The 13332-nt window shown below is 52.2% G+C and overlaps 4 protein-coding genes across 4 annotated transcripts; 2 read left to right on the top strand and 2 right to left on the bottom strand.

The window, feature by feature from the left end:
* Positions 1–6436: 6436 nt before the first annotated feature.
* GCG54_00007264 (uncharacterized protein) lies at positions 6437–6628 on the top strand (the record flags this gene model as incomplete). Its single annotated transcript, XM_045407248.1, has 1 exon — positions 6437–6628. One exon carries the CDS (start codon positions 6437–6439, stop codon positions 6626–6628), a length of 192 nt encoding a protein of 63 aa, XP_045266169.1.
* Positions 6629–6833: 205 nt separating this feature from the next.
* Positions 6834–7829, bottom strand: GCG54_00007263 (uncharacterized protein; the record flags this gene model as incomplete). The annotated part of the gene is made up of 2 exons (XM_045407247.1): positions 6834–7739; positions 7794–7829. The coding sequence occupies 2 exons, from the start codon at positions 7827–7829 to the stop codon at positions 6834–6836; spliced, it is 942 nt and encodes a 313-aa protein (XP_045266168.1).
* A 348-nt stretch (positions 7830–8177) lies between these two features.
* GCG54_00007262 (Ent-kaurene oxidase) lies at positions 8178–10283 on the bottom strand (the record flags this gene model as incomplete). The annotated part of the gene is made up of 8 exons (XM_045407246.1): positions 8178–8288; positions 8420–8805; positions 8860–9026; positions 9077–9590; positions 9649–9733; positions 9794–9885; positions 9959–9995; positions 10050–10283. 8 exons carry the CDS (start codon positions 10281–10283, stop codon positions 8178–8180), a joined length of 1626 nt encoding a protein of 541 aa, XP_045266167.1.
* Positions 10284–12048: 1765 nt separating this feature from the next.
* On the top strand, positions 12049–13158 carry GCG54_00007261 (uncharacterized protein; the record flags this gene model as incomplete). The annotated part of the gene is made up of 1 exon (XM_045407245.1): positions 12049–13158. The coding sequence occupies one exon, from the start codon at positions 12049–12051 to the stop codon at positions 13156–13158; it is 1110 nt and encodes a 369-aa protein (XP_045266166.1).
* Positions 13159–13332: the final 174 nt, after the last annotated feature.

Here is a 13332-nt window from a genome sequence, read left to right as displayed (position 1 = left end):
AGGGTATTTTGTTGGCATTCACGTTGGCATTGGCATCTGGTATTCTGCCATCCAACAGGACCAGACAATGATCAGCGTTACCCTACAGAGTAACCACCACAGAGCTACAGAGTACAACGGCATGTAACACACTCCAAGGCTCTGGCTCTGGAACAGGCCGCCAGCCGGTCGGAAAGTGTCAACGCTGCGAAGCACCCTGCAGCTGGGTGCGTCCCATCCCCGGCGCATGTCACCGCGGCCGCGTCGAAGCAGCAAGAATCAGGACATTGACCCCAATCTCACCTCATCATGGGATATCCATCGGGCCCAGGGCTGGCTGGCTGATTGCGGTACAGCAGCCCGCGATTAGCTGAAGGGCTGCAGTCACCCACGACACTCGCTGTCAGAATGCCAACCCTGTACGTGATAAACTCTACACGGTTTCCGGGAACATTTTCGTTACCCAGAGTCTATCCCACTCCCTCCATCACGTCTTGTTGCCCTAGGGAGGAGGGGAGGGAGCGCAAGGCACAACGTGTACTCTGCCGGGTTACTCCTGTGATCCGCCCTATCAGTCCAACTGCCGGCCAATGATGCCTCGGAAATCGGCCCAGACAAGCTAACAGAAAGATGAAGAAACAGCAATGGCGGATGGATGTCGCCCCGACTGACATCAAAGTTCTTTGAGTCGGACGGGAGACGTTGCCAGCAGAGCCCTGCTATCGGGGGCAATCAAGACCCCTTTTGGACCATGTCCATGGAACTCTTGGCCATGCGGCTGGACTAGATTTACGGATTTTCATACGGGCGGAGCAGATCCATCAATCCGTGATGAAAAATTGCGTCTTGCATTCATCAGCAGCGTTGCAGTTGGAGGTTGCCCCTCTACCGGCGGGTGGACGATTTGTAAATTTGTTGCTGTTTTTTCGAGGTGCAAAGTCGCTCTCGTGGCACAGGACCCGCTTATTCGGGTGGCCCCACTATCAGAGAGGTACCACCTGTAAGACCCCCACTAAAGAAGCAGCAGCTCCGCCGGGCGCCCAATTGCAAATTTGACAGGGCACTACGGTGCAGCCAATGGGCAGCCACGAGGTACGCCTGCCGCAAAAAAGGGGAGGCGCTGGGAGCCAGTGGGAGGGAGCGCCGCCGGTACGTATCTGCAGACAAGCGACGCTAAGGAGCCGCAAGCGAGCTGCCTGCCTGTCTCGGGTTCTTCGAGCACCCCGACAACCCGCAACCTTCGACCCCGAAAAAAAGGGAAGGGAACCCGCTTCCAGGCGGTGCCGTCACCGAAAGCCACCACAACCACCACCGCCAGTCACAGTCACGGTCACGCAGTCAGACAGACCTACCGTCCGTTCCCTACCGCGCCGCACCACCGCGCCGGCCCCTTGGCCTTTTGCCTACCTACGAATACCAGCCAACGGGGCTGTCTCGTTGTCGCGTATTGTCGCCATTGGACTCTCGTCAACATTGTTGGGGGTTATCGTTGACCAAAATCTCACATGCTTGGCGGTACTTGTACGTATAACCCAGCGGCCGCAGAGAGCTGTCCATGATCACAAGAATGGATTGCTCATCTGAGTAATTCTCCTGCTTCCCAAGTCAATGACAAGCAGACTGGAATCATCCAGGCACGTCGTGTGTACGAGGCATTCGTCCTGCCCACAGATGGTACACAGTAAACCAGCTCGGATTTTCCGCAGTGACCCCAATCCTGGGCCAATGTTGCACCCGTTCCAACTTGGCGATCACCAACAGGGCCCCGATATACGACGATTTACGGCGCACAAACCCTTCCACGTTGCGCGCTGCGCTGCGCTGCGCTGCACCTTGCGTATCTATCTTTTCCTTCTGCACCTCCCGTCTGCTCTGGAGTCTGCCCGCAGGATTCCCACCGGGTTTCCAGGGCCCTGGTCTCGCCCAAGGCGCATCAACACCGGACTTGATTATCCAATCTCCCCCGGAGGCCCCCCTTAGACGTCCCCCGAGATCGTCGCTACATCTGGCAGTGGGCGCCGACTTTCCACGACTCCGATCCCGATAGCAGATCGGGCGGGTTGTTCGCAACGTCCCGAAGAGCCACGGCGCCCAACCTCGATGACTCTAACAAACAAAGCCCAAGACCAGAGAGAAAGTAATCAACCACTGACGTTGTTTGGGTCACGCAATCAGCATGCCGAGCATGACTTACCATCAGAGCCTGTTGCCCGCGAGACAGAGACAACCCCGTCTTAGCGCAGTCTCACCACTGAACGGCATTGGACACTTTGAGCAGAAAGTGTCTTCCCCCTCGCACTCCCTCCCCCCTTGGTGCCTTGGCTTGTTTTCTTGCTCATGTTCTTCCCGTGGCGTCTGGACCTCTGACTCGTCCCAACACCTCGACAACCTTCGTCCTAAGCACTCTACTTGGCCGTAAGCAATGTCTGGCGGACGAGTATGCACCAGCATGACACAGAGACAAGCATGGCGTCAACCACCACCAACTAACTCCAGCGAGTCGAGACGAGACCAGACGGGCAAGAAGGGAAATCACGACGGAGCATTGACTTTATCTGCAAGGTGCGGACATTCACGGAATCGCTGGCCGAACTCGTTGATCAACAGAGAGATAGAGACGAATCGAATCCCAAGAAGCAGCCAACACCCCGCCATCGGGGACGATAGCCGCGTCCGAATCCGCCACCCGCCAGCCAGGACGTCAACATCGTTCATGATCACAGGCCATATTCTGGCGGAAGCCCGCCAGACCCAGAGACCAGAATGATAACCTCCTATCCATTCCTCGACATCCCAGTCCATGCATTCTCCCGTATGAAACAATCTGCGGCGCAACATGTCATCTGCCCGGGTAGATATCGGAAGCTGATAAGATCGAATGCTAATGCTATATCCCGTGTATCACGATCGACCGAGGCATTGCATTGCACGTCCTCGATCTTTCCCGCAGGCATCACACTCTTCAGTCGTGATCCAGGAACCGCGAACTACAAAGTACACGCACACACAAGATGTGATGCGTGATGCATCCTGCGACTCGCGAACCCGGTACCCCGGATCCGTCGCCACGCAAGGCCCGCTAAACCTTGCGCTTCCCCGTGCAACAAGTACAACACCAGATACCACCTACCGTCCACTGCGCCCTCGCTCGGCGGCGCCCTAGAACGTGATGGAAGCGTGTGATTGCACGACGTGGCCGCTCCAATCGCATTTTCGCGCCATTCACAGTGTCACATCTCGTTGGATCTGCAAGGACACTACCACCTCACCTCGCCTCACCTCACCTTACCTCAGACTTTGGCCGAAAGAACACCCCGAGATCCCGTCAACCCGTCTCACATCATTCTCTCCCGTCGGCAAGCAACCCTGATTGATAACCCTTGAATCCAAAATAGAGATGCAGAGTTGCTTTGACAGACCGCGGCTGATAACGCTCACCTAAACTTCAATCTTGCACCTGCAACCAACGGCAACATGCTCTCCTGAACTATTAAGATTGCACGGGCTTCTCCTAATATATGCCCCCCATACATACGGTGGGATGCCCGTCCTCGCGTCCCCGCAATACGAACCCGAACTCGAACGCGGTTTTGTGGAGACAGTTCCCAAGCCTCTCAAGCAAAATCAATGAAATCACACTCTCCACCATCATTTGACGCCGTAAAAGACATGGTCCCGACACACGCACCACTCGTAAATCGCCTGCCAGAGGGGCCTAGCCGAGCCCAGAACGCCCTAAGCCCAGCCGGCCGGCACCCTCAAGCCAGTCCATTGGCGAACCATCGGATACTTGGTCGTCAACGCGCTGCTCGGCCCTGAAGAACCCGTTCTCTGGCCTCCCTCTCAGCGTTCCCAGTGATCAGCAGTGCGAAGTATGTATCAGTAGGTAGCAGCAGCAGCCTCGGAGCGTTCTTCATGTGCTGTGCGCAACCCTCCGAACCCAAGCCGGGCAGACTGTCCCTGAAGTAGAAGAGAAATTCCGGGGTGCTCCAATGGCTGTCACTGTCACTGGTCTTTTGAATCCTGGTCGGACTCCGGAATCGACCCGACCCACGACGAGAATGATCTTCCCATTCCTGCCCAGAAACAACGTCGCCAGCACAAATCTCTCCGACCTCCGTGATCACCCGGGCGGCCATCGTCCACCAAAGCACCGATCGCAAAGCCTCCAGCCCGATGATGACCCGGTCCGCAATCCCACGTAAACTACTCTTTCCAGAGTTACTGCCCCATGCGGAATAGCGCCAGATTTCATCCGACGTGGGCGCAGAGAAAGGCACCTGGCGCAATCCCGTCAGCCTTCGGCCGAAGCTGAACCGGCTTTGACAAGCCCACCTCCATACCAAGACCGGAGGACGCAGGGCACCACCACAGCGCTTACTGCAGCGCTGCAGCAGCACAGGCACAGGCACGGCCTGTCCAGCGGCACACGCAGCGGCCCAAAGTTTCCGCAATGTTTGAAGTCGGGGTCGGCTGGCAGATGCCATTGCGAAAGCAACGCCTCAATGTCACATGCGGCGCATCCCCTCGTGCAGTTCCTCGGAGCTTCAACTTATCAGTGATATTACGCTCTGCTATCTCTCCCGTGACTGCTGCACCCACAACATCTACGTCTCCGTACCCTGGGCAGAAAAAATGCAGTCCGCGCACTGGGGCGCCCGTTGAAGAGCAACATCACAAACCCCACAGCGGCCCCATCCGGAGCTAAGAGCTCACCCAAACGCCTGCTCGTCCGTGAAGGAAGGCGGAAATAAGACGTTTGTCCGGATGTGAAGAGAACCCCAAGGCCAGTCGTCCGAACGGGTGACCTTTCTGTTGTTTTCCTGGCTTGATGTGCTCCGCACACTTGGCGTGCTCCTTTGGGCAAGTATTCCTGTGGAGGGACCATGTTCAGACGGTTTTCCGGGAGGGGGAGGTGTGTGCGGTGGGATGTGTGAATCAGGTGACGGGTTATGTGTAAGTCCCCTACCCGGATGTCCCGGCTCGCGCGGGATACGAGAAAGCCCAACCAGGAGAGGGGGAAATGGTTTACGTTGTTGATGAGAGCTACTATACCCTGAATTTGGGGGGCATGAATATGTAGCAGGTGCCTTGAAGCTAATGATGCCTGGAGACGTTGATTGAACAGTGTAAAGTAGAGGGGTTTCGATTTGCGGCCCGCACCGGGGGGCGAGAAACCCGTTGGCTTTTCAGGTACGCTTTAAGAAGTTTGGTGAGTGGGTCGTGGTTTGGGTTATGCTTATTGTTAAGTATGCTGTCACCGGGAGACTCGGATCTTTGTGGATAGATGGGGAAGCTTTTTTGTATTGATATAAAGCGTAGGTGCTGGCCAGGGTACGCAATCTGATAATCTTAAGCTTCTCCAAACAGTCTTTGGAAGATTACAGTCTTTGGAAGATTGAAGAGGGGGCATTGTGATGATACTAGCCTGGACTAGGATCGGTTCAGGATATCAAGACTTCTTAGGGGATAGGTGTTCTGGCACATTCAACGGCTTAGGTTGGTCAGCATCAATAGCACGCCGTCACTTAGATCACCCTAATCTGTTGATTAACGGCGTCCACATAAGTGACAGTCATTCAAATGAGCGTGGTTGTAGTTTTATACAGTTGACATAGGCACTGCAATGAGCAACGATACTTGGGCACTTATGACTAGTTCCACAAGTGTCAACCAGGCCTGTTTCTTGGTAACTGAACTATGGCGTTACGAATAGCTTTAGGAAGCAAATGCAGTCCGTTAGACTCAAGATCGCCATGGAGGTGAAAAGAAACATATTCTCGCGTCTCAGTTCCCCGTCATGCAGAACTAAGGCTCGATTATGGGCTGTAAATGTGGACATGAGCTGAGCTGAGCTCATGAGTATCAGGACCAGTGCATACATCAGCAGAGCTGTATGTTTCAATGAGTATTGGTGCTCGCGCAGGCCACGTCAATATCTAATCATACCAGGGCTACGCTGTTATGATGCTAGAAGCCGGTTTCAAGACAAGACATTGACGGTAAGCTTGTAATTTAGTGTTGACGATCCGAGGCTGGAAATCAGCACACGGGCGACTCATTCCGGAGACTATATTACCTTCTCTTATATCGACCTCAATACTTAACTGAGAACGATGGCTTATCGTGTAGTCTGAATGAGTGGTGAAGTCTACCTACCTAGTAGGTTTGGTGAATATGTCCAAAAGTCCCATTCTCAATCTGCAGCCTATCCGTCCCTGCAGTCACTGTCCAACATCACAAGAACCAGGTGTAACCTCAACATGCACCACCGACATGATGATTCACGCTTACTGAAACGAGCTGATATATAAAATACAGCAGCTGAGTCTCGATTCTCAGCCTCATGGAATCATCATCAAGCACATCAACGAAAATTACAACACCAACACCTTCAATCCACTAAAGCTATATGAGTATCCATTTTGAAAGCCTCACAAGTACTTAAGAAGCCGTCATGTCTAGCAACGACATCAACCCTCCTCTCTACTCCGACTCTCAGCCTCTTGGTCCCAATGGCCCAACTGGAACCGGCGCCCAGGCCTCCGGCACCCGCGGCGGTCACAGTGACAACACCGGAAACGCCTCCAACCGCGGCGGTCGCCAAGGTGGAGGTGGCTGGGGTCACCATTCCGGAAGCAAGAAATAAGAGAAACAAGTTCGACAAGCCCTCACATCTCCGCCGCAGTCACGATGTCTGTCCAATCAAACATAGTTAAACAATAGAAAACGTAGGCACTACATTAGTAATAGGAGCAATCAGTTTATCTGGAGTCAGATGCCCAAAGCTTTGCTACAACACGGTTTCCATAGAATCTTTTGTGTTGTATCAAGTCCTACCTACACACAATTGATCACTGAGATAGCCCGGACTTTTCAATAACTCCCCTGACAATATCTTCAATCTCATGTTCAGTCAACCTCGTCAGCCCGACTTTCTCATTCCAGCTCATCTCCTGAAAGCTTTCACTGCCGCCATATCCCTTCCCGTACATCATCTGCAGGTAGAAGAGCATCATCCCAGACTTGTCACCTTTCTGCAATCGCTCCCTCGCTTCCTGATAAACTTGATCCACGTCCCGCTCTTCGACATCAAACTTCTGACCTGTCACTTTCTCGGCCATCTCTGTCAACTGTTTCTCAGTGACTATCGCAGAGTGGATGTACACGGACTTATTCTCAGCCTCGTGGTACAGCCCATTCTCATCTTTGAGGACCTTGCAGATCGTCTCGGCAATATCAGGCAATCTGGTGGCGCCAACCAAGTTCCCCCCGCCATTATGCCACTTCGCCGTCTTCGTACGGAAATCCGGCCCCAAGCCTCCAAAACCGAGGACCAGCTCAAAAAAAGGACCGTTGTTAATACTCGTCCAGCTTGATTTACCCCATGTGTTGGCGATCTGCTCAACGAGGTACCGCCGAGTGTGAACCTTCTCCGTCACAACCGGAAGTGTCTCAGCCAGCGGCGAGTCGAGGTTGGTGCTGTACTCAGATGGAAAGATGCGCTTCACCCCGGCCGCGATGGCGGCGTCGATCCAGTGCTTCTGGCTTGAGAATGAGATCGGATCTGGCGCGGCTGAGATGACGGCATCTTGCCCCTGGAAAGCCGAGATGAGAGCGTCGGTGTCGTTGATGTCAATTTGGATGGACTCCATTCCTACCGGGACTGGTGCGGTGGACTCGGCGCGTTGGATGGCCGTTACTATGAAGCCAGCCTTTTGGAGCGCCGAAGCTATCTCTGAGCCCAAAAGCCCGGTTGCCTGTGCATGCATGTCAGTTAATGAAGGTACCGATGTTAATAGGACCAAACTCACGCCGATGACGGCCACGTTTCGAATCGGCGAAGACATGGTGGGTATTTTGCTGGTTGGGGTTGACAGAATGCTCGCGATGGTTGTTGGAACTTGGAAGAGACCCAGTTCTCAGATCCTTCATGAAGGAGGGCATTCGTCTGATGAATTCACATCAATGACTTCATGAGAATCACATGGGCCGTTGCTTTTGGACGTGCAGAACTTGCGCGCGGGGCAGACCGTGCATTGTGGCTAGGTTTGGGATATCATAGTTCTTCTACACAGCCTCCTTCTGTTATTCAAATCTCAATTTATGAGGTCTAGTGACTTGAAACTTTTGATGCACGGCTAACCGACCAGAAATGTCTGTGACCAATCACTCCTAAATGTTCACTCAGCACGCCATTACGTGCCTAGAGTTCCGTTGCCATTCGCTCGAAGTAGTGCAGCACACGTCCGCACCTGTTGCTTGACCAAGAGGAAACCGAAATCCAAGGCCGTCAGCATCACATGGTTCTATTGACACGTTATGAGCGTCGTTTAAGTCGAATTGTCTTCGCAGGATCTGGCATGGACTTCAAGTAGTCAGAAAAGTCAGCTTCGTCTCGACGAGCTTACCAAGTGAACTAATGTTTTACGAAACTTACCTGAACGCCAATTTCAATATTCTTGTATCTCTCAGTCTCGCCTTCCGCGAGCATGATGTCAAAATTCAACAGGATTATGGCAACGATCATCTTGATCTCGACAGACGCGAAGAATCGACCCGGGCAGACGTGTCGGCCGAAGCCGAAGTTCAAACTCGTCTGTCCCACACTGGAGAACAAGTGCCCAACTTCAGTATCATCTTCTTTAGCTTTGACCTTGTTTTTCCGTAGTTTAGAGAACCGAAAGGCATCAAACTGGCTGCTTGAGGGATAGAGTTTGTCGTCCATGTTGACGGCAGCCGATGGTAGTTCAATAAGGACACCGGATGGGATGGTTTGGCCGTTCGAAAGAGTGAAAGGTTGGAGAACCTTGCGCTGAGCATTCGCTGATACGTTTGTTAGAAGTGTAGTATCCCAAGAGTTTTCGGGGAACGTCATACCAGCACTCATGGGATAAGTACGCATCGATTCGGTGAGAAAGCTCTCCAGCCTGACCATGTTCTGTAGCGCAGAGTTGGTGAACTCGTTGCCGGATCCTGCAAGTGCTTCCCGAATCTCTTCTCGGAGGACCGGAATGATGTCTTGCATTGATGCTAGTGTGTACAATCTGTAATCTTACAGTCAGATTCCCAGCCAAGGCTTGTCTGGAGGACTTACGCGTTAGTCGCCGTTGCCGTCGTAGTGTGAATCGCAGTAAAGCTGGCGCCTAGTTGCCAAATTGCCAACTCGGCATCGTTACGTGAACCGTTCTTAGACTTGTCCTGGGCATCAATCAACCATTGCAACATATCGTCCGGCTTTTCATAGTCCGCGTTCGCCATGGCATCTCGTCGGGCCGTGACCACTGGCCCTAGAAAGTCTTCAGCCTCTTTAAAACGCTGAAAGAGTTTCTTGACTTCAGGCAGCCTTCGGCTTGAGAATCTTCGCCGCCAAGCTGGCAGACCCATCACTCCAAGAACTGCGTTGACCATGTCGACGGTATAGTTGATAGCAGTGTCGAGATAGGCTTCATTGCGACAAAGTTCCGGTCCGACGAAGACCCGGCCGGATGCCATCGCTACGATTCTAAATAGCTTGTTGTTGATGGGGACCTCGGTCCAATCCTTACACGAAGGGAGCTCTGTGTCAATGGCATGCGTTACTTCGTCAGCAATGGCTGTGCTGAGGCGTGCTTTCAGTTCAAGTTAGTAATCCACTAGACAAATGCATGCAGTTGTTGTAGAACCAACCGAGCGCCGGCGTAAGCGAGACTTTGACCGTATGTGCGAGCATCATTGTATCGGTCGGGATGTCAAGATACTGATTGTTGATGGCCTACACAACACAAGTTCTGTCAGGGACTTGGCTCAATCTTGCATGGAGCAGACCGCCTACCTCGTCGGTGGCCTCCTGGAACCCCAAGACAGAGTCGGACAGCTTCTTCAACTCGGGAATGAACTTTGGGGGGATGACCACGGTTGGCAGTTCTGTAATATGTCATTTAGCTTGGGTCACGCCGGTCTTGGTTATCGTAGACTGATAGGGGAGAGTGTGACTTACCGCTTGCAGTCATGATCTGGAATGCGCGACCTTTGAACTGAGATTCTCATCAGAAAGTGTAATCTTTCTGACGTCGCGCTGATACCATTACCTTCTCATATCCTTCTCTGTAAAGTCTTCTTGCGCCTCCTGGCGCCATGAATTCCTGTCTTCGTTGCTCTTTCGTTCTACCGGCTCCCACGCTTGGTATGTGACCCAGGCGATCCTTCTTGAAACCCCATTTTGCGGCAATGACAGGGATGAGGGTGACGAGAGCTGTAAAGACCAGAGGCCATCTTGCCACAAGCGTAGGCAATAAAGAAGTGTCCTCAACTGTCACGTTCATGTTGTGCGACCAACTTCATCTGCTCTCTCCCAACAAGAACAAGTGCAAATGCTTGGAATATGATCGTATGCAAGAGGAAGAATCCAGGTGCTGTCGAGTCGTCAACTTAATGGACCGACGATGGAACTCTTTATTTCATGCATCGGCAATCGGATCTTTTGTGGAGTGTTCGCCCGCCCTTCCGCACGGGCAATACCGCCGGCCTCCCTGGCCGAAAAGCTTGACGATGGAGACCGGACACTAAGAGGCGGCAAGGGTAACGGCGGCCCTCTTCAAACTCTATCCGGAGATGACGTTGTAATAGCAAGCGTTGCGTGTGGTGAGTGTCCCCCTCTAGTGGTTCTTTACTTGCCATCCCTGTGATTCCTGAGTCAGAAGAACCAATAGCATCGTTAATGCTGCGTACAAAAGTTTTCTAATCCGCGGAACGTTCTCCTATTCCATTCCTCTGGGGAAAGTACTGCGTACAGGACGATGCAAGCGCAAGTTATGAAAATTGCGAGACCGAATCATGGCGAGAGCGAGGTAGTTTAGAGACTTTCATCGGACGCAAAGTGCGCGACTTATATCTGACTCTCAAGCCCGTAATGAGGGGAAGTTGAACTTTGAGAGTGTGATTTTGTCAAAGAAAGTTATCTCTTTTGCTGTAAAAGGCAATTGAGACGAACACACACACCAGCGACGCTTCCCCACATGCCCAGGTTCTCGGGGCTGTTTGACTCGATCACCAATAACTCCTAAGTTATTGGTGGTCTTTGTTGTCGCCTTCTCCACCGCCAATATCCATCGGCCATGCAACTCGATTGATCATCGTCCAATTAGTTTGTGGCATCGAGATTCATTATGATGCATCATCTTCACCGCTTCAAAGCCTCGGTCCGAGCCGGACAGGGCGCTTCTGAAGGACAGCAGGAGCAGCAGGGGCGTAGCTAGCCATCGTACTCGCATCTGACAAACCAAGTCAAGGAACCATATGTCATGCTTCATCTGTAGGAGTGTTAATATAGATCCCTCCACGACCAGATAGAAACCAACAACTGCCCCTCTTGGGTGGCGATGCTCTCTAAGGTTAGCCACGACAGACACAAGGTGCTGGTAGAACGGGTAGATTTCATGTTCTTTACTCAGATGCAATGCATGTACCGCCTGATGCTGGCCTGTCTTCGCTTCGCTATTGGGTTACATCATTGATGCCGAGAAGCCGTTCAGTGAGCACTAAAGAGCTGACGCAAGTGATCAACGGCGGAGCCTCACGCTAGGCAAGGCTTAAGTAGAAGCACTGCTTTAGTCTAGACATAGCCATGCAGGGACCTTATTCCCGTAGAATGAAGTCTTCAAAGCCGCGAAATTGACTTGCAGAAACTACGGAGCGCAACAGAAAGTTAGCGGATTCATTTTTGCCCGATTTGGTGAATTTCACGACGCCACCAGAATCCTGCCGAAGACGCCACAAGCGCGGACGTAGTGATGATTTCATTTTGGTGCCGGGAATAATACTTGAAGGCTTTGAATCTTTTCAGAAAGATCATTTTGCGTAGCAGTGCTTGTGATCGGCAGTTGTCTAGAAGAGAATTTCCTAATTGGGTCTATTCATCGAAGCCATTCTGACTACCTGTGGGTAACCATCACGCTTTCTCAAGATTGGTGCCCGCTCATTGAGATAGCTCAAATTTCTGATGAAGGTATAAAGGCGACAGATTTCTCTGTCGAGCGAGAACTATCCAAGCACAACTTACAACCGTAAAATTCTTTCATCATCCTAAACATGTATACGCCGTCGACATATTTCCTATTCGCTTCATTGCTGGCAACTCTGCCAACCGTGGTGTCACCAGCCCCGACTCCAGACCCAGAAGCGCAGAAGCTGGCCGACCCGAAATACGGTCCTATCCCGGGTCAGTCAAGACTCTACAGCGACTACCGTGGCAAAGCGGCTCCATTCCCAGGCAATATTACTTCACCGATCCTTCCCACTGAATCCGGCGACCCAGACCCCGATGACCAGGTTTGGCAGAATCTCTTAGCTGCTGAGTGGGCGATCTTCAACTTCTACCAGCAAGGAGTTGAGGCTTTCAACACCTCATCTTTTGTCAAGGCCGGCTTCCTCAACACCACTTATGATCGCATTGCGGAAATCCGCGACAACGAGGCAGGACACTTGCGAATCTTCCAGAACGAGATTTCGAATAAGAGCGTAAAACCAGGCGCTTGCAAATACGAGTACCCATTCGAGGATCCCATCAGCTACCTGGCATTGACAACATTCCTTGAGGTCGCGAGCATGGCGTTCTTGACTGGTTTGGTGCAAGAGCCCAAGAGTGAGGCTGCCCGCGGTGCCATGGTGGCCATCGCAACTGTCGAATCAAGACACGAAACGTGGTCATTAGCGGACGTTTGGGGCGCGAATCCATTCTCGGGACCAAGTGATACCGTCTTTCCTTATGCAAACCAAATTCTGGACATGACTAATGTCTTCATTGTCCCGGGAAGCTGTCCTCCCGAGAACCCTGAATACCCGAACCCTAACCAGCACCTCCCGCCTCTTTCTGCTGCTTCAGGCACTAAGTCTATTGCTCCTGGTGCCGAAGTCTCCTTCAATTTCACCAGTCCGATGGATCAACCCAAGTTCAACGATACCAAGTCATACTATGCGGTGTTCTTCCACGCTGTCGGTAACGTCAGTGTCCCAATCGACGTTTCCGACTGGAAGACTGGGGATTTGGTGAATGTCACTATCCCAGCGGACTTTGAGGAAAAGGGCGTTATCATCACCGTTTTGGCAGACGAACCCGGGGCACCTGAGTTGGAGACTGTTGTTGCTGGCCCAATCATTTTGCTGCAGCAGCCTGCTGCAATCGGATTGCTGTTGGCTTAACACAAAGTGCTTTGCCAACAGCGCGTGTTCGGAGCAAGCGCCTTCTAGACCGATGTAACTGACGAGAATATGAATGAGATTAGTGGACCATAGATATAGATAAGAAATCTCTCAAACAAGATCAACGAATAGTTTTTTCACAAGTTTAAGTCATGTGTTCACATCCCGTGATCC

The sequence above is a fragment of the Colletotrichum gloeosporioides genome (genome assembly GCF_011800055.1).
Source record: "Colletotrichum gloeosporioides strain Lc1 chromosome Unknown consensus_32, whole genome shotgun sequence".
NCBI lineage: Eukaryota > Fungi > Ascomycota > Sordariomycetes > Glomerellales > Glomerellaceae > Colletotrichum > Colletotrichum gloeosporioides.
This window is presented reverse-complemented; position numbering and strand designations above follow the sequence as displayed.